At 50.8% G+C, this 19,712-nt stretch overlaps 1 protein-coding gene across 1 annotated transcript in view; it reads right to left on the bottom strand.

The window, feature by feature from the left end:
* Positions 1–1,602: 1,602 nt before the first annotated feature.
* The window catches only part of DGLUCY (D-glutamate cyclase), a 73,503-nt gene continuing 55,393 nt past the window's right edge, over positions 1,603–19,712 (bottom strand). Inside the window, 5 exon segments of the mRNA XM_081830058.1 lie at positions 1,603–4,365; positions 10,079–10,230; positions 14,810–14,929; positions 18,245–18,273; positions 18,275–18,379. Of these exon segments, the coding sequence (XP_081686184.1) occupies positions 4,216–4,365; positions 10,079–10,230; positions 14,810–14,929; positions 18,245–18,273; positions 18,275–18,379 (556 nt within the window). The 3' untranslated portion in view covers positions 1,603–4,215.

Here is a 19,712-nt window from a genome sequence, read left to right on the forward strand (position 1 = left end):
TCTCTTCCCCTCTCCTCCTGTCCTTCTCTAAGAGGCAGATTTATCCTGAGTCTCTGATACCTCAGGTTGGAAGTGGCTTTGGCTTTGACTGGGTAGCCCTAGGCTAGCTCCTTATGGAGGGCCTCCCATAACCTGGGATGCCTCTCTTCCCCTTCCTGAAGGAGGAAGTGACCGGATCTGAAGGTGGCAGAAATGGCCACACTGCCAAGAAAAGTCTGCCCAGTCCCAGCCCAGAATCTTACTGGGGCGATGGCACTGGGTGAGGCCTCCATGCCTCCTCATCCCAAATTTCCCCCTATTTTGACCTTAAACATGGGCATTCCCACTGGGATGGACTGGGATGAGCTGAGGGCGGTTCCTTTTACTATCAAGAGTTGTATTTTTGTATTGTCTTCTCTTTTATGCCAAGTATGTGTGTGTTGGACTGTGCAATGGATTTATGTAGCAAACTTGAGTCTGCAAATAAAGCAAAGTAGCCAGCCACAGCTGGAGTGTGCTGCAGTCCTTATGGGGAAGGAGGATCTTTCAACACCACGGGGATCTAGAGGGCTCTTGAAATACCCAGCAGAGTCAGGAAGTTCCAGGATTAGCTTTCCTAGAGAAAACTCAGAGAAATTAGGGTATTTGCCCTTGGTCACCCAGCAGTGACCAAAAAGGATGGAGCCTTCAAGTGAAGTTGGGTCTTCTCTCCCTCCTCTTGAGATTCATAAAGTATCTTCAACTCTTTAGCACATTGTTGCAAATCCACTCTGGGACTTAATTTGGCCCCCTCCCTTTTGAGGACAGAGTCCAGCCCTGTGATTTGGAGAATATCACTGTCCTTGGACAACATGATCCCTTCTACCCTCCAGGGTCTGTTCCCCACAGTGAGGAAAGGCTTGATCAGGCTGACCACCCTCCTCATTAGCAAAGATTGCCAAAGTAGAAAGACCTGTTGGAGTCATCTCTTGGGGCTCTCCTCACTGCTTGGGCTTTGTTTGGGGAGGCTCACATTTGTTGGCCAGCCCTTTTAGGTTTTAGCATCTTCTCAACAGTGACAGGCTACATATTTATTGCTCAAGATCAACTGCATCATATTAAAATGTAAATTTGGTTTTGGTTACTTAATCCTTCTCTGGGTCAGATTCCTGGAGTCCTGAAGGATTCTGCAAGAATTGATCCTTCTTCCAAACAGACTAAGTGAGGACATCATTGGGGATTAAGACTCCTTTCTCTCCTGAGAGAATGGATGGAGGAAAAGGCCCATCTGGTTTGGACAGAAGGTGACAGAGTCATTAGATTCCTTTCTTATTCACCAGTGTTGCTTAGCAAGATGAGGGCTCATCTTCCTGTTTATATACATTGGCCTGTGGGTTGGCCAGACAAGAGTGGGAGAAATTTTCAGCACAGAATACATCCCCATCTGCTGCTTTCCTCTGAATGATATAACCAAAAGAGCCGGAAGGTGGTCTGCTTGGTTCAGTGCTTTTCTGAAAAACCTGCTTCTTGAAGCTGGTGATCCCATAGCCTCCATGCCTGGAACTCATCTAGCAAGACAATGGCCTTTGACGGCAATCACCCTGAAGTCACAATGGTACCCAATGACCAGGAGAAATGGTAGGATTTCAATTCCATCTGCTTTAATTCAACAACTATCAGGACACTGCTAGATTAGACATTAGATAGCAGTGCTGGAATGTACCATAGAGGTCATGATATCCAATTTTCTCTCCATTGAATTATCCCAGCTATATCCTCCCCCCCGCCCCCCCAAACGATGGTCCAGTTTCTGAACAAATACTTCTAATGACACCAATTTGCTACTAACCAGCATGAGTCATTCCAGGGTTGGGGCTGGCCGTCAACAGGGCCTGCTCAAAGAGGGGCAGGAAATGAATTCAGAGGAATGTCTTGCCCAGATGAGCAATGGGATGGCCTTTGACCAGAGGACAGCAGGGGGCTAAGGAACCCTGACCCCATTAGCTGGCTGGCTTGCCTTTGAGTCCCACTTCCTGCAGGGTCTACAGGGCTTGTGCTCCTTGGTGTGCCCAACGTCTCCAGCCTGCCCTTGAACACCCAAAGAGCACCTCAGACCCAGCTTGCCAGGAGCCCTCCTAACATTCCTGGAAATGCCCAGAGATGTTCACCTGCCCCACAAATCCATCCTGCTGGTGGCCCAGCCCATCTCTTCCCCTGGGCCGCCCCGCCATTCCCTATAGGACACTCTTGTCCCACCGTAACTGGCTTCTCCAGGCCAGAGCCATGCTCACCGTGCTACCCCAGACGTGGACACAGGCTTTTTATCAAAACACAGACAAGACGAGGACGAACTTGAGCAAAACTTTACTAAAGGCTTGACCAGGAATCTTACTGCAGAATAGAAACACAAGAAAACCGGATCCTGGAGCTCAGAGCTCCAGTGGTCCCTGGGCTGGACCCTGCTGAGGGATCTACTCCTGGCTCTCTCTTGCACCTTCGACCATTTCTCCCTGCAGAGGGGCCTTTGGGTGCCTCACTCCAGAGTGAGGACCCTCACTCTCAGCCTTCTCTGGGCTCCACCCGGGTCTCGGCCTCTTTCCCAAACAACTTCATCATCTCCCCATAAACTTCTGGCCACAGTGCAGATAACCTATTACACAGTCCTGCCTTAAACTGCTCCATGCCGGAACAGAACTCTGTTATTACTATTGCAAAACCCAAAGCCCATTAGTGTCTTCCCCCAAAATATGAATCAGAAGAGTGATGGCAGCTTTACCGACATGATGTTTTCTCTTCCCTAGGCATCGAGACTTCAAAAATGCCAGGGGATGCTCTCGAGACCCCACAGGACATGGAGCTCTGCAGTCGCATGTCAGGGACCAAAACTGTCACTGGAGGATCCCGGGCCCTCCGTGGGGGGGAGGGGGTGAAGCTGGGGGCCTGGAGGGACTCGGTGAGCTGTGAGAAGCTGCAGATGGAGGGAGCATGAGCTCATCACAATGAGCACATCAGCCCTGAGCCCACGCCAGCCGAAGCACAGACCTGTAGGTGGAGACTCCCGGACACAATGACAAGGGGAGGGGAGGACGGTCCCCACCCCGGCTGCTTCCGGCCAGGGGCTTGGCCATGCTGCGGCGTGGGGAGCACTGGAAGTGAATCCCTGATTGCTTACTCTACACTTCGGCTCTAACTTCTACTGTTGAGCAATTTAGAGTAGCAAGTGTTCCACGCTTTACAACTAACGTCCCTTAAAGAACTGAAGTAGACATGTTTAAGGAAATAAAATGAAGCAGGCCCAATAAGCATCTGGGGCTGCAGCTGGGAAGCCGGACTCTTCCATCTGGATGAGTCAGGCATCACTCAGCCGTGAACTAGCACAAGATACCGTCCTCGTTCGATACAGGAGTGTAATGGGATGTGGTCAATGACTCTGCTTCTAATTTTGTTGGGAAATGTGCAGTGGAAGATTGTGAAGGAGATGTGGGCGAGCTGACTACTGTTGTCCAGAAGGATCCTGTGAGCCACCTGAGCCCAACACCATCCCGACCCCTTCCCCCAAGCTCCAGGAGCGTGCCTGCCCTCCTACATGGGGAAGCCAAAGCCTCCGGCTCTGGGCTGGGGCTGAGCATATGGGGAGGGAGTGGGAGAAGTGTCAGGCTCCTAGGGGTGGGGGGTGTCAGGACCTGTGGGAGTGAAGAGAGGTGGGGGCCTCACAGAAGGTGATGGTGATAAACGTAAGGTTTGAAGGCCCACGCAAACAAAACGTTGTTTGAAAAAGAAAGCATTTCAGAGGTATAAATATTTTGGTGCTGGTGGTAAAGTCCCAGAGCTTCGTAAATAGACACTACGTATTTGTACATTTTACTATTTCTTAGTTAGCCTGGGGGATTATTCACGGCCCTGGTCATGCGTGCTCTTCTGTCTGCCTGGCAAGGAATATTTTTGCGGGTGTCCCCACGCGCGGTTGGTCAGACGACTCTCACCACGTGGGTGCCCTGAAGGAACCAGGAGGAGGGGGGTTGAAGTCAAAGCCTCTAAGCACTCAGGAAGAAAAGAAAAAACCCCAAAGAACCATTCTCCTCAGTCCGTATCATCCGCACGGTCCCGTCCCAGGCAGTGGTCCTGCAGGGTCCCAGGCGGGGCTCACCCAGGGCCAGTGTTTATGTGCATAGCCTTCGCGGAAAGAAGCCGGGGGCCCTCGGGGAGCTCCTCCTGAGGTCCAGGCCCGGCCATCTGGTATGCGGTCCACAGGCACAGTCACACGCACACTGTGGCAACATCCACCAGCTTCTGGACCATCTGGGCGTGGGTGCCACGGAAGGGCAGCCCGTCCACCTCCATGCCCACGACGCCCGAGACTCCACTCCGAACTTTGTGCCGCACCAGGATGCCCAACATCTTTTCTTCCTGGAAAAAAAACATGAGAACAGAAACAGAAGGGGTGGAGGGGGAGGAAAAAGAACGAGATGCATACATTTATAAGCGGAGGAAGAGTGTTTGACTCGGCATGGTCTCTTTCTTAAAAATAAAATTTCGCGTATCCATACAAATGCCACTGGGAGACTCATCATGAAGAATAGGTGGCCTAGGGGCGCCTGGGTGGCTCAGTTGGTTAAGCCACTGCCTTCGGCCCAGGTCATGATCCTGGAGTCCCGGGATCGAGTCCCACATCCGGGCTCCCTGCTCGGCAGGGAGTCTGCTTCTCCCTCTGACCCTCCTCCCTCTCATGCTCTCTGTCTCTCATTCTCTCTCTCTCAAATAAATAAATAAAATCTTTAAAAAAAAAAAGAATAGGTGGCCTACATCACGCCCCATCTGCCCCAGACCCACTCCTCAGAAGCAGCAACTTCAAACAGTTTGGGGTGTTTCTTCTGGGAATTATGGTCATGTAACTAAATGTGGTTTTGATGGAAAACTGAATTTAATGCTTGTTCAAAAAACCCGGAAGATTCACTTCTGCGGGTACAGCGTGGGCTACTTCCCGCAACCTAGCCCCTGCTCAGCTCCGGTCATCTGCCAGTGTGGGCCATGTCCCATCTCCTGCTGCAGGTGTCCTCTCCTCCAGTGTGGATGTGGGAGGCTCGGAGGGAGTATAGCCCTTCACAAAATGCAGCCTGAGCCTGGGCCCAGCAGGCAGGCTTTGGGATCAGACAGATCTGACGTGGGTCTTTCCTGGCAGGTGTTTTAACCTCTCTGTGCCTCAGTGTCCTCATCTGCATAATGGGGATGTTGATGATACTAATAGTAATAATGTCTCCTGAGTGGGTTGTTGTAAGGATTAAATGAGATAATGCAAATAAAGCACCTAGTGTGGTCCTTGGCACACAGTAGGCGCTCATGAAATCAGGTAAGTTATTATTGGCAGCATTGGGTCCCCTGGCCTCTCGCCCAGGGCTTTTTTCCTTTGACATACTTGCTGATTTTTTTTTTTTAAGTGATTTGATTCGCTCCTTCTCTTCCCTTCAAAAGTAAGGTCCCAAAGAACTACTTGTCTACTTGCCCATCATGCGTCTCTCGCTGGTTGAAAAGTTCTGATCCCCCCTGAGGAAGGTGAAGACACAAGGAGAGAGGATGGTGCCCGAGGGGCAGAAGTCCTGCACATCCTCTCCCTCCTCCTCCACCAGCAGAGGAGGGGGAATGGGTGGAGGAGGCCAAGGGCTCTACAACAGGAAGGTTAGGATGGGTCTGAGAAGGGCTCTCACCTTCCTCCCCAGGCACCTGCTCATTCATCCCATCCCCCATCAAAGTTTTCTTGAGCACCTGCTACGTGCCAGGCCCTGAACCAGGGATACAGTGGTGAATGGGACGCAGTCCCTGCCCTGGGGGCTTCACGGTCTAGATGAGTGATCAGGCAGGCATGTGAGGATCACAGCACAGAGCAGGGGCATCCCACCCCGTTTATCAGAGTGGCTCAGGAAAGACTTTCTGGAGGAGGGGCAGCTAGGACCACAGGTGACCAAAGAGCTGGAATGAGCCAAGCCAGGGGCTAGGAGGAGCACTCACTGAAAACTTGTCCAAACAATGGAGAACGTGCTGGCAAAGGTCACATGGGAACTGCCTCTACTCAAGGCTGGCCTGAGAGTCTGGACCCAAAGTGCATTTCCTGGCATCTCTTTGTCCACCAGCCCCTTCCCAGAGGCTGCCCAGCCCAGAATGACATTTCCTGCCCTTTGTTTGGGTTTTATTCTTCCATTTCTCTCTCCATTGGGTCATATCCTCTCTTTATGGGGGAGTGCTGCTTCTGGGACCCGGGAGTGGAGGGAGGGAGCGTTTCCTCCCAGCACACTGCCTGCTGGCACCATTCCCATCCTTCTGGGCCGCAGGGAGGACCTTGGGGTGTCAGGGTGCATGTGATCCATCAGCAGCTTAGGGACGGGCTGGCACTCAGCCTCTAGAAGAGCCACGAGGAACAGCTGCGCCAACAGGGACTGCCTGCAAATTTCCAGGAATCACTGAACCACCACAGCATCTTCCAAGAGACCCCACCAAGTAGAGGAGGTGACAGAAGGAGAGGAGAACTGAGCTGGAGGCAGAGCACCTGGAGGCCGTGACCCCAGGCCAGGCGGAGACAGTGTGGCATGACAGGAGGGACAGAGGCCTGAAGTGAGACAGAGAGGACAGGGCTTGGGGCCCAGCGCATTGTGAGCAGGAAAAGAGGCCCAGATGACTTCTGGGCTTGGAGGCTGAGCGTGAGGGTAGTCGCTGGGGCTCACACGGGGAGCCTGGCAGGCTGATGTTCATGGGTGGGTGATGGTGCTCTTCGAAGTGGGGCGGGAGAAAGCGGCCTTCTGGGAAGTCAGAACTGTTCTGTGTCATGACCTCAGCACTGGCTGCATGGATGTGTACATGTGTAAAAATTCATCTACTGTTTGTGCATGTCTTTATTCTATGTAACTCAGTGTTTAAAAGCTAGAAAGAGAAGTGGAGTGGGATGGGAGTGCTGGAAGAGAACAGGAGCCCAGGATGAAGCCATGTTCCTGCCTCTCTGCGTTATCCATCTGTCCGTCCGTCCATCCATCCATCCACCCACGCTTAGTCCCTCCCATAAGGTGTCATCAATCAGCTCGTAGCCCCTGACAAGGTCTGAGGAATGCCCGCAGATAGACCTCCCGGGCACGGCAAAAGCCCAGAGCGGGGAAGGGTGTGCCCTAGATGGTGGCGGCCGCCTCCCCTGGGATCCTCCGCATGGTGCTCACGCTGTTACGGCCACGATCAGATCAGACCCCTGAATACGGGAGGCCCCGTTACAAGCAATTCACAGAGCAGAGATGAGGAGCATTCCTTACCCCCCAGCCAATCAAGCTGCACCGTCCGCTCAGGCCACAGCTCGGCCCAGCACTTCTCGATGACTCGGGGATGCCTAGGGAGTGACCTACAGAGCCCTAGTATGATGATTCCAGTTCTTTCTCCTGCACACTGCATTTCTTCACGTGCCTGCACCTTTGCTTTGTGGGTCTTGCTGCCTGGAGGCCCTTCCCACCCTTTCTTACCTGGTTACTTATAGCCTACTCACCTTCCAAGGCCCAGCACAGTACCCTCTCCTCTAGGCAGCCTTTCTTGAGCCCTCGGAGTGAGCTAAGGGCCTGTTCTCTGTCCCCACAGCGGCTTGCCCTGCACACTTCCATCCTTCCGTCTTCCATGCACCCTCAGGGGATCCCAAGTTCCCTACCCAGGGGCTGGGTCTGACCCCTCATTGTCTCCCAGCGCAGGGCTGGTCTGGCCCCGAGGAGTGGCTCAACACAAATGGGCTTATACTTTTGCTTTTTTTTTAAAGATTTTATTTATTTATTTGAGAGAGAGAGAAAGCATGAGGTGGGGAGGGTCAGAGGGAGGAGCAGACTCCCCGCCGAGCAGGGAGCCCGATGCGGGACTCGATCCCGGGACTCCAGGATCATGACCTGAGCCGAAGGCAGCCGCCTAACCGACTGAGCCACCCAGGCGCCCTATACTTTTGCTTTGATAAAGTTCCCTTTTATTTTCCTTACAAGGGTGATACATCATTAATGTATTTATGAAGGACTGTGTGGAAACCCGAAAGGAGAATTTTCCATCCCTGGAGGGTAAGTGTTTGGGTTCTATGAATTTGTCTGGCTGGGTTCATTCTTTGGTGTCTGTGTGAATCAGGAATCATGTGTGAGGCAGCCCCCTGAGGCTTTTTTTCCAGTTCAGATCCAGGAAATGCAAAGAAAGCACCCAAGGCCCTCGGGGCCCCACTGGGGCAGACCATTTCCCCTGAAAACGGCACTTCAGCTGCTCTAGTCCTCCCCGCCCCCCAAACGTGGCACCCTGGCATTACCAGGAACCGGGAAACTTCTGAGTCATGGGAAGAGCCCAGAGAATGGAGTCAGAGACCCAGGCTCAGGTCCCAGTGCCACCCCTTAGCTAAGGGTGTGTTGGGCAAGCCACCTCCCCTGCTGGACTCCCAGCATCCTCATCTGTAAAGTGGGCACAACATCAATCCAGAGAGGTGTTGGAGAGAAACGGGGTGGCAGGAGGCAGAAAGAGACAGAGAAACAGAGGGAGAGACAGGGCTCTGGATGCACCCGCTTCTCAGAAGATGCACCTGCTTCTCAGAAGTGAGGGGCTCTGGGCCTCAGCCACTGGCTGCCTGGGGACTCATCAAACCACTCCCCCCATCCAAGCTGCTATGTCCACGCTCAACGCTCAGGAACCCTCCTGCCCTCAGACTGCATTCCTATCTCCCCAGACCAACCCTCTAATCCAGGGTCTCCGAGTGTGGTCGGCCAGAACGTGTCAGAGATGTTGCTTGTCCAGCCCACCTCAGGCCAAGTGAGTCAGGAAGCCTGGGGTCGGCTTTGCAACTCTGTGGTTTAAGATGCCCCTGAGGTGATTCTGAAGTTGGAGAACTGCTGCCCTAACAAGGCACTGCGTCCATCCATCTATCCGTGTGTTCATTTATGCATTCATTCGACAAGAACTTACCAAGCACCCTGTTTCCCTCTGCTGGTTGCTGGAAAAGCAGACACAAAAGACCCGGTTCCTGGCCTTGCGTTGAGCAGTCTAGACCTCTGGGGGACCAGACTGGGAAAATGTGGCTGGAAGTTGCAGGAGACTGTTCTGGACTGGTTAGGAGTGGCCGTGGGGTCGGTGGCCCAGCCTGACCTAGCACGGGAACCCCTCCCCCAACCCTGACTGCGCCCCTGTCAGAGGCTTCCTCCTCGCAGGGTTGGGCAGCTCTGCAGAAGGCAAGCTCTTCCTTTCGGTGAATCGGTGAATCGGTGAACCGTAGTCTGCTCTTGTGACCTCTGCCCTTCGGCCAGCTTTTGTCTCTCAGGCGGCCGAGGCCGTGGTCTGTCTCCTCCCCCAGGACGCCATTCAGGTGTGAGGCCTCAGGCCCCTCAGTTTCCCCCGCTCCAGGCTGCACACCCCAGCTCCCTCCACTGATTCTCAGGCTTTGCAGCCCTGTCAGCCTCCCGCCTGCTCTCAGGTGAAGGGGAAGCTCAGGTGAAGCTGCAGCTCACCAGGGAAGTCACTTCAGGCCTGGGGTTTCGACATAAAATCAGGGCTTTGGTGCCAATTTCCCACCATCCAAATTACTCTGGACAATTCCGCCAGAAGGTGCTCCAGGCTCTGGGAGGAGCAGGGGATGAGGAGGTGGGTTTGAGTCTGGAATCAGTGTCAGTGGGTGGGGCCATGGGAACTGAGGCCCAAAGAGGCGATGGCAGAGTCACTGAGTCCTTCTGTTTTTTAAAAATAATCAGCCTAAAATAATCCACATGCCAAAGAGCCACATCGTGTGGTGGCAAAGTCTGCTCCCCTACAGAGGCAGGCTCTGCTTCTGGCTGCTGACAGGCAGCGTGTGGTGCTGGCCCTCGGTTTACAGCCTGGAACCCTCAGCTTATAGCCTGGAACCCTCAGCTTATAGCCTGGAACCCTCGGCTTATAGCCTGGAACCCTCGGCTTATAGCCAGGAACCCTCAGCTTATAGCCTGGAACCCTCGGCTTATAGCCAGGAACCCTCGGTTTATAGCCAGGAACCCTCGGCTTATAGCCAGGAACCCTCAGCTTATAGCCTGGAACCCTCGGCTTATAGCCAGGAACCCTCAGCTTATAGCCTGGAACAGGCCTCACGTAGGGCATGGCCGGCTAGGTGTGTTACCTTGGCAACAGATGGAAGGGCCTGAGTCCAGTTCTGTTCCCCAGGTGCTCTGGAGGGCCCAACTGCCTTCCTTAGGTAACGTCGGTGGACCTCACATGAGTTTAGGATGTACAGTGCACAGGCCAAGGCATAGCCTCCCCAGTTAGAAACACCTAGAACAAAAAAAGATTCTATCATAGAAGTGGAAAGGTGATGGGGTCCATCACCCTGCCTCTAAGCAGCAGAACTCATCTCAAAGAATGGCCCCAAGGTCAGTGGCACCCATGGCACCAGAGAACTTGTGAGAAACAGATTCTTGGGCCCCAGCGCAGACCTACTTCATCAGAAACTCAGCAGGGAAGACAGGGAGCGCATAAGCTCTCCAGGTGATGCTGATTCAAGTTAAAGGTTGAGTCACTGCTCTAAACCAACTGGGTTACGACGTACTGTTACTAACCGTCAGAGAAGATTTAGGGGCGCCTGGATCGCTCAGTCGTTGAGTGTCTGCTTTCGGCTCAGGTCATGATCCCAAGGTCCCTGCTCAGCGGGAAGCCTGCTTCTCCCTCTCCCACTCCCCCTGCTTGTGTTCCCTCTCTCGCTGTGTCTCTCTCTGTCAAATAAATAAATAAAATCTAAAAAAAAGAGAGAGAGAGAGAGAAGAAGATTAGGCTCTACCCCTAGGAAGCCTTTGCAGAGCTTCCGACATTAAGAAACTCTCGGCGTGGCGGACCTGGATCCATCTTGCTGCGTGGAAGCCGGTCCTCCGAGGAGCTAGCTGACTGTGCGGCATCGCCTCTTCCTTGCTTGCAGAACGCTCCTAAGTCAGCCAGGCCCAAGGCGCCTATTCCCCAGTCTGGGGACGACCTCACTGGCTTTTCTCTGAAACCTGCCTGAGTTCTCCATTCAACTGAAGAAGGATTGATTAAGGACCTGCTAGACTGTAGGTGTCAGAGCTAAAAAAGGAAGAGGAACTCCGACGCAGGGGAGAGAGGGCCTGTGTGCACAGCCAACGCTCAGGGGGGGAGGGAGGTGCTCACAGAGGATGATGGGAGCACTCAGGAGGGGCCACTCATCCTGCCTGTTTTGGGAAAAATTCACAGAAAAGGTGTCATTTCATACGGGCCTTGTAGGCTGGGCAGGATTTGCCAGAGGAAGGGTGGAGAGGGGGGGCATTTCAGGCAGGAAAAAAATGCAAACATACATTGAGTACAAAGGCATGTGGCACATAAATACAAGGCATATATCAGAATGAGGCAGGTGAGGACCAGGCGAGCCAGGGGAGGGGGTTGTGGGAGACAGGCAGACGGAGAGGGAGAGACAATCTTAAGCAGACTTCACGCCCAGCATGGAGCCCGACACGGGGCTCGATCTCATGACCCTGACATCATCACCTGAGCCGAAATCAAGAGTCAGATGCTTAACCCACTGAGCCACCCAGGTGCCCCTCAATTATTTCCAGTTAGTTGGTGGTGTTGCTGATTTCAACTAAGTCCTTACTAATTTTCTGCCTACTGGATCTGTCCCTTTCCGATAGAGGGCTATTAAAGTCTCCATAGATATTAGAGTGGATATACCCATCTCTCCTGTACTTCTACCAGTTTTTGCCTCACATATTTGACACTCCTTTTTAGGAGCATACACATGAAGAATTTGATGTCTTGGGGAGCCTGGGTGGCTCAGTTGGTTGGGTGTCCAACTCTTGGTTTTCACTCGGGTGGTGGTCTTGGGGTCATGGGATTGAGCCCCGCAGAGTCTGCTTGGGATTCTCTCCTTCCCCTTCTGCCCCTCCCCTTGCTCACGCTCACACACTCTCTCCCTCTAAAAATAAATGAATAAATAAAAACTTTAAAAAAATTGTTATGTCTTTGGGGCACCTGGCTGGCTCAGTCAGAAAAGCATGTGACTCTTGACCTTGCGGTTGTGAGTTCAAGTCCCACACTGGGTGTAGAGATTACTTAAATAAAACTTGAAAAAAAGAATTGTTATGTCTTCAAAAACAAACAAACAAAAAGAATTGTTATGTCTTCTTGGAGTATTGACCTCTTTACGTTATGGACTGCCCCCTTTGACCCTGATAACTTTCCCTTCTCTGAAGTCTGCTCTGTCTGAGATTAATATAGCAACGTATGCTTTCTTTTGGTTACTGTTAGCCTGGTATATTTTTCTCCATCCATCCACTTTTAATCTATGTGTTTCTTTATATTTAAAGTGGGTTTCTTACAGACAACTATAGCTGGGCCTTGTTTTTTTATCCATTCTGACCATCTCTGCCTTTTAATTGGGGTATTTAGACAACTGACATTTAAGGTGATTAGTGATATGGCTGTATTAATATCTGCCACATTTTTACTGTTTTCTGTTTGTTGCCCTAGCTCTTTCCGCTCCCCCCCATTTTTGTCTTCCACCATTTTTCTGCCTGTTGTGGTTTTAATTGAGCACTTTATAGGATTTTATTTTCTCTCATTTCTTAGCATATCAATAATACCTCTTTAAAAAAAAATTCTTTTTAGTGGTTGCCCTAGAGTTTGCAACATACATTTACAACAAATCCAAGTTCACGTTCAAACAACCATTTCACAGTTAGGGCAAACACCTTAGACAAAATATTCCTCATTCTTCCCTCCCATCCCTTGTATGATTGCTGTCATCCACTTCACTTATATACATGAGCATAACTGAAGAGTCATTGCTATTATTATTTTGAACAAAGTGTTATCTGTTAGATCAATTCAGAACAAGAAAAATAAAAATTATTTTACCTTCATTTATTTATTCTCCAATGCCCTTCTTGGTGTAGATCTGAGTTTCTAACTTACGCAATTTTCCTTCTCCCTAAATAATTTCTTTTAATGTTTCCTGCAAGGCAGGTCTATTAGCAACAAATACCCTGTCTGAGAAATTCTTTCTTTCTCTTTCACTTTTGAAGGATAATTTCACAGCGCACGGAATTCTAGGTTGGTGGTTTTTTTCTGTCAACACTTTAAATATTGCATGCCACTCTACTGGCTTGTGTGATTTCTGAGGAGAAGTTGGATGTAATTCCTACCTTTGCTCTTCATTTATCCTGCTTGGTGCTCTCTGAGCCTCCTGGATCTATGGTTTGGTTTCTGACATTAATCTAGGGGGAAAATCTCAGTCATTATTGCTTTAAATATTGCTTCTCTTCCTTTCTGTCTTTCTTCTCCTTCTGATATTCCCATTACACGTAACAATTCTTGGATATTCTATTCTGTTTCATCCAGTCTTTTTCTCTTAGCTTTCTAGTTTTGGAAGTTCCTACTGTCATACCTTCAAGGTCAGAGGTGATTTTTCTCAGCTGTGTCCAGGCTGCTAATGGGCCCATTAAAGGCATTCTTCATTTCTGTTGCAGTGTTTTTGCTTTCTGACATCTCTTCATTTTTTCCTTAGATTTTCCATGTCTCTGCTTATATTATCATCTGTTGGTGCATGTTGACTATTTTTGGGTATTTCCCTTCCCCAGGTAGGTTAGGCTCTGGTAAAACGGTTTCTCCTGAGGGCAGGCCTTGTTAAGAATGGAGTGCTCTTCTGGGTGTTATGCACAAACAATGAATCATGGAACACTACATCAAAAACTAATGTAATGTATGGTGATTAACATAACAATAAAAAATTTTAAAAAAAAGAATGGAGTGCTCTTGGGGGCACCTGAGTGGTTCAGTGGGTTGAGCTGCTGCTTTCGGCTCAGGTCATGATCTCAGAGTCCTGCGATCAAGCCCTGCACGGGGTGGAGGGGGGGGGGTCCCTGCTCAGTGGGGAGTCTGCTTCTCCCTCTGCCTCTCCCCCCACTTGTGCTCTCTCTCTCTCTCTCTCTCTCAAATAAATAAATTAAATCTTAAAAAAAAAAAGGATGGGGTGCTCTGATATATTTCAAAATAGTTTCTTCCGTCTACCCCCTAAAGCACAAGGGGACTTTTCTCTGATATCTGTAGTGTGGACTGAGTAGAGCTAATGGGGGTAGAAGTCACAAAAGTGTGGGGTCCCCCTGTGACTGGGGCCCCCTGGAGTTTTGAACTCTCAAACTTGTCCACACTGAGCCTCCAGCCATTCATCAGGTGCAGGTTTTCCTACCCTAGCCCTAATCCCCTCAGGGATTTCTGCTCATCTACAGGCTCTGTTTTGAGGAGGAAATGGGAGAGCCTTTCTTGGGTATCTGTCAAAATCCCTGAAACTTGTGGTGCAGTCAAGGATGGAGAGCTGGGGCCTCAAAGGACCTGGGAAAGGTTGGTCCTGACGGGGAAAAGAGGGACAGGGCAGCCTGCGGCAGAGGTAAGTTTGAAGGGAGGTGGGAAGCCTTCTGCCCCCTCCAAACGTTTACCAGATGGTTCTCTTTCCACCCTGCAGGAGGCACAGAGGAAAGCATGGATGACCCCGCTTCAGAGAGGCCTTCCCTGACCACTGATCTAAAGTGGCCTGCCTGTCCCTGTCTTCCATCTTCCTCTTGGCACTGTGTAGCATGAGCTGGTGTGTTTCTTTCGTAGGGCTCCTTGTCTGTCTGCTACCCCTAGAGCAGGAGCCCTGGGGAGCCCGACCCTTGCTACGTAACTCCAGGACCGTTGTTTGTTGGATGACTGAATGAGAGGCCAAAGGCTGAGAACCAGGTCCCCTTCTTGCCCTGGTGCCCTGGAGACTCCCCTCACAGAGGAGGGGAGCTTCTGGCCGGATAGCCTCCAGGCCTCCGGGTCCCTTCCCCTGGGTAGCCGGGCCTGACTGGCCCGCCATCTGAGCACTCACCAGTGGTGACAGCAAAGTCAGCCTCCGCGTCATAGGCGATCACATCCCCATTTCGAATGTGTCTCTTCACAGCCTCCTCGACTTTGCCCATCCCAAGCTCATTGCCCCCATCACCGACTCCTGAAGGGAGGGGGAGCTGAGTCAGTCAGTGTACAGGATTGGGCAGAATGGGGGTGGTGGTTTGGGGGCAGGGCAGCCCCTCCACATGTGTTGTGTTGCCTCAGGGAGGGGAAAAGTGTTGGCTCGGGGTCTATTTTCAGACAACCAGGAGATGTACTTCTCCTTCAGGTCTTCTAGAGACTTCTCTAGTTAAAAGTGAGTTGAACGGGGTGCCTGGGTGGCTCAGTCGTTAAGCGTCTGCCTTCGGCTCAGGTCATGATCGCAGAGTCCTGGGATCAAGCCCCGCATCGGGCTCCCTGCTCGGCCAGGAGCCTGCTTCTCCCTCTCCCACTCCCCCTGCTTGTGTTCCCTCTCTAGCTGTCTCTCTCTCTCTCTGTCAAATAAATAAAAAAATAAAATCTTAAAAAAAAAAAAAAAAGTGAGTGGAAGTTTGGAACTCACCGGTGTGTGGCCATGTCCCTTACAGAGTCACGCTCTCTAGTCACAGACGGGGCACCCCCTATGCTGGTGCTATCAGGCCCGTGGGAGAAGGGGTGTGGCTCCTGCTCAGGATGGGCTGCAAGGCCGTGAGCCCCATCTGTGTGACAGGGAACTGGTAGAGATGGTCAAGGCCAAATCTGTACTTCACTTTAAAGGCTTCTGGTGAAAGAGTACGAAATATATGTGTGTCAGTTCATCTTCGTCTACACCAGAAGGGTGCCCAGCGCCCTGTGAAGTAGCCGAATCAGCAATACAAACCACAGGGGTAGTTGGTTAGCATGTGAAAGAGACCAGGTCTAAAGGCCGGTCTGAGCGTCAGCACCTGAGGGTTTGTTGATCCACATAATAAATGCTAGAACAAACATGTTAGAATAAATCGGTGTTAGAAATTATTTAACTGGGGCGCCTGGGTGGCTCAGTTGGTTAAGCGACTGCCTTCGGCTCAGGTCATGATCCTGGAGTCCCGGGATCGAGTCCCGCATCGGGCTCCCGGCTCGGCGGGGAGCCTGCTTCTCCCTCTGACCCTCCTCCCTCTCATGCTGTTTCTCTCTCTCTCTCTCAAATAAATAAATAAATAAAATCTTAAAAAAAAAAAAAAAGAAATTATTTAACTCACCGGTGAAATGAATGGTGTTGAAGATAGGTGAGTTGGCTAAAAATAATTCCCAGGCAGCTCCAGCCTCACAGGCACAAGATGAAAAAAGTCGAACCAACCCTGCAGCCTGTCGCCCTCATGGTGGTGCTGGAGGAGCACCATTTGGTCCTGTGTCCCGATGTTTCTGGAGGATTCTGTAGGTCAGAGGTCAGCTGCCTCAAGATAACGGCTCACCCAAGGCCCTGGTCCAAGGCACGGTTGCATGGCTCTTTCTGTGTGGGTTTCTACAGGTGGAAGAGATCCACCTGAGGCCAGCATGCACTGTGAGGTGGTGGACGGGACTAGAGCTACCCCACCTCGAGCACCGGAGACCTGGGCGCAGCCGAAAGAAGCAGACGGTTGCTATGGCCTGGTGCCTCAGGTCCACCCCCTGAGGATTTCTCAGGGGAGCCTCCTGTTCATCAGATTGAGATGAACGGACACGCATCATTTTCTAGGCCCACAACAGCCGGCTGAATGAAGGGGAATAATAACAAAGCTAACATTGGTGTTTGTCTACTTCTGTCTCTGCTCTTTTTTTTTTTTTAAGATTTTATTTTACTTATTTGACAGAGAGAGAACACGAGAGAGGGAACACAGCAGGGGGAGTGAGGGAGAGGGAGAAGCAGGCTTCCCGTGGAGCAGGGAGCCCGATGCGGGGCTCGATCCCAGGACCCTGGGATCATGACCTGAGCTGAAGGCAGACGCTTAATGACTGAGCCACCCAGGTGCCCGTCTCTGCTCTTTTGTACTTTATGAATTTAATCTTGTTTGCTCCTCAGGTCAGTCCTGCCTGTGGCCTTATTTTCCTCACTCAAGGGCACTCCCAGGGTCTCCGAGAGGGTTGGGACCTGGGTGCTAAGTGGAAGGTCAGTGCCATGTCCATGACAAGCCAGCTGCCTGTGGAAACTGAGGAATGGGGTATCGATGGAGCAGAGGAGAGAAAAGACAGGGGTGGCCCTGCTGGGCAGGGGGTCGTAGGGACCACAAGAGAAGCCTGTGCTCCTGAGGGTAAGAGAAAGCTCCAGAGGTCCACAGAGGGAGCAGTTTGAAGGCACAAACAGCCAGCTCTACCTGCTTCCTCTGGGGTCTTGGGGGCATCCTTGGGGGGATCAGCAAAGATTGGGGTCCATGTGGCGGGGGAAGAACAGCTCCTTTGATCCTGATCGCCCCTTTGACTTGGAGACCCCTTCCTTCTACACTCTGGGCATTCCTTCCTCCAGCCCTCAAGTCCTCGGCCTGTCCAGCCCAGAGAGACAGGAAGCTGAAGCTAAGTGTGCTGTGGGTACCACACCCAAGGCCTCTTCTGGGAAAGACCAGGAGCTTTGCAGAAACTTTCTACTCAACCAGGAAGACTTTCATTGTCTCATCAAAACCTCAAAAGCCAAAGGTGACTAATGAGTCTGGGAAGCACTCTGAAGTGTTTGAACGAAGAGAACAATTAAACACAGAACGAGAAACTTGCCTTCATTACCCGAGGATCTATACCTACCCCCAGGGGAGGAGAACGCTGTTCTGGGAGTCGTGTCAAGCCTTTCAGAAATTCATTAAGGCAACATGATTCCATGAAAAGCATGTCGGAAGTGGTCCTGGGAGTCTGGACTCCTAATTCTACCAGCAACACTAATTGGCTAGGTGACCTCAAGGAACTTCCTGGGCCTCATTTTTGGACACTCTGCCTGCCTTATCTACTTGCCAGGGTTTTAAAGAGCCTTCAAAAATATGTTGGTGTGAAACCTCTTTGAAAAAGATAAAGTTCTGTACAAACACAAAGGGTCACATTATTATATTATTAGCAATCAAAATATCGCATTAATCACGTATTGAAGTTATACTTAAAAATTAATGCATTCGTAAGATGAAACACAGTATACATGATACATTTGTCCTGTATGACCAATAGAATATACCATGCTTCAATTTTATTATTGTTATTATTTTATTATTAGTTTTAGTATTTTAGAGCTGGGCGAGTAGAACACGCTCGATTAAGCGGCATTTCCCTTTCTTGCTTGTGGGAATGCTGGATTTCTAAGTGACAGTGTCTTTATCGTCTATACCAACCATAATAAACAAACAACATCTCTGGACCAGAAAACTATGGTCCCCATAGAACTCTTTCTTGTTGTGTGTTGCATAGTCAATAAAAAGGCAGTTCGTGCTGACACATTCTTGTTGAATTCTCAGTGCCCCCTGCTTACCAGTTGATGAGATTCCAGGAATCTTCTGTGTCGTCAGTGGGGTCAACCAAGTGCTTGATGTTCATCTTCCTGGCGTTACAGTAACTGCCATCGGAAGCCCTTCCTGCCCATTCTATTGCCACCAGATGGTCGACTCTGCCAGGAAGCAAGGGCATAGGGGCCTTATGGAGAGGGTGACTGCCTTGTTGGGTCATGTGTTTGTGTGAAGGACCCTTGTATTCTTTCTTGGATTCCTTCATTCCTACAGAATTTGGCTAAGCATTTAGGTGTAAGTGCCAGGGCCTGTGCTGGGGGCTAGTCTATCAAATCATTAAAAAAAATATCATCAGAATCTTGGGGCGCCTCGATGGCTCAGTGGGTTGAGCATCTGACTCTTGATTTTGGCTCAGGTCTGATCTCAGGGTCGTGAGATTGAACCCCGTGACGGGCTCCACACTCAGCAGAGTCTGCTTGAGATTCTCTCTCTCCCTCTGCCCCTCCCCGCTGTGCGAATGCACTCTCTCTCTTAAATAAATAAAATCTATTAAAAGATAAAAATGTCACCAGACTCTTCAGCAGTTCATTAGAGTCAGAGGCTGTGAGAGTAGGAAGGTTGACGGTCAGGGTCACGTGCTAGATGCTGCTGGTGTCCTAGCCCGGTCTCCACTAGCCAGGGGGACCAGCACCCAGAGGTTTGAGTGAGGGCTGCTGTTCGCACATCGCTGGTTTCTTCCAGGCTGTTGTTCCATTTACGTACACAAGCAGACTTAAAAAGAGTTGAAATGGAAGACGAATCTAATGCAAGACAGAGATTAGGTAAGAGGCGCAGATGGTGGCAGTAAGCCTGTGGGCTGTGGGATCAGATAGTGTAGACTCCGGTCCAGACCCTCGCACTCTTGGCCGTGGCCAAGTGCTTAGCCTCTCTGACCCACATTTGCTACATCTGATGACCCGACAGAGACCCTCCCTGGGCCTCATTTTTGGACGCTGCATTATCTACTTCAGAGAGGTTTTTTTTTTTTTTTTAAGATTTTATTTATTTATTTGACAGAGAGAGACACAGCGAGAGAGGGAACACAAGCAGGGGGAGTGGGAGAGGGAGAAGCAGGCTTCCCGCCGAGCAGGGGGCCCGATGCGGGGCTCGATCCCAGGAACCTGGGATCATGACTTGAGCCGAAGGCAGACGCTTAACCGACTGAGCCACCCAGGTGCCCCTACTTCAGAGAGTTTTAAAGAGGCTTCAACAATATAGCGGAGAAAATGCACAAGAGGTACTTTGCAGACAGCCCTGTACCTACTCAGGGCACAGGAAGTGGTGGTATTTGTAGTTGCTTTTGTTATTAGGAGGAATCTTGTCTTGATAATCCAACTTAAAAATATGAAAATTGCACTTTTATATCTCTCTAAATCCCCCCATGATGGAGTTCTTTATTTTTTTGTAAGATTTAGTTATTTATTCTAGAGAGAGAGAGAGAACTGGCGGGGGTGG

Source organism: Leptonychotes weddellii, chromosome 9 (genome assembly GCF_054177405.1).
Source record: "Leptonychotes weddellii isolate Sample4059 chromosome 9, ASM5417740v2, whole genome shotgun sequence".
Lineage (NCBI taxonomy): Eukaryota > Metazoa > Chordata > Mammalia > Carnivora > Phocidae > Leptonychotes > Leptonychotes weddellii.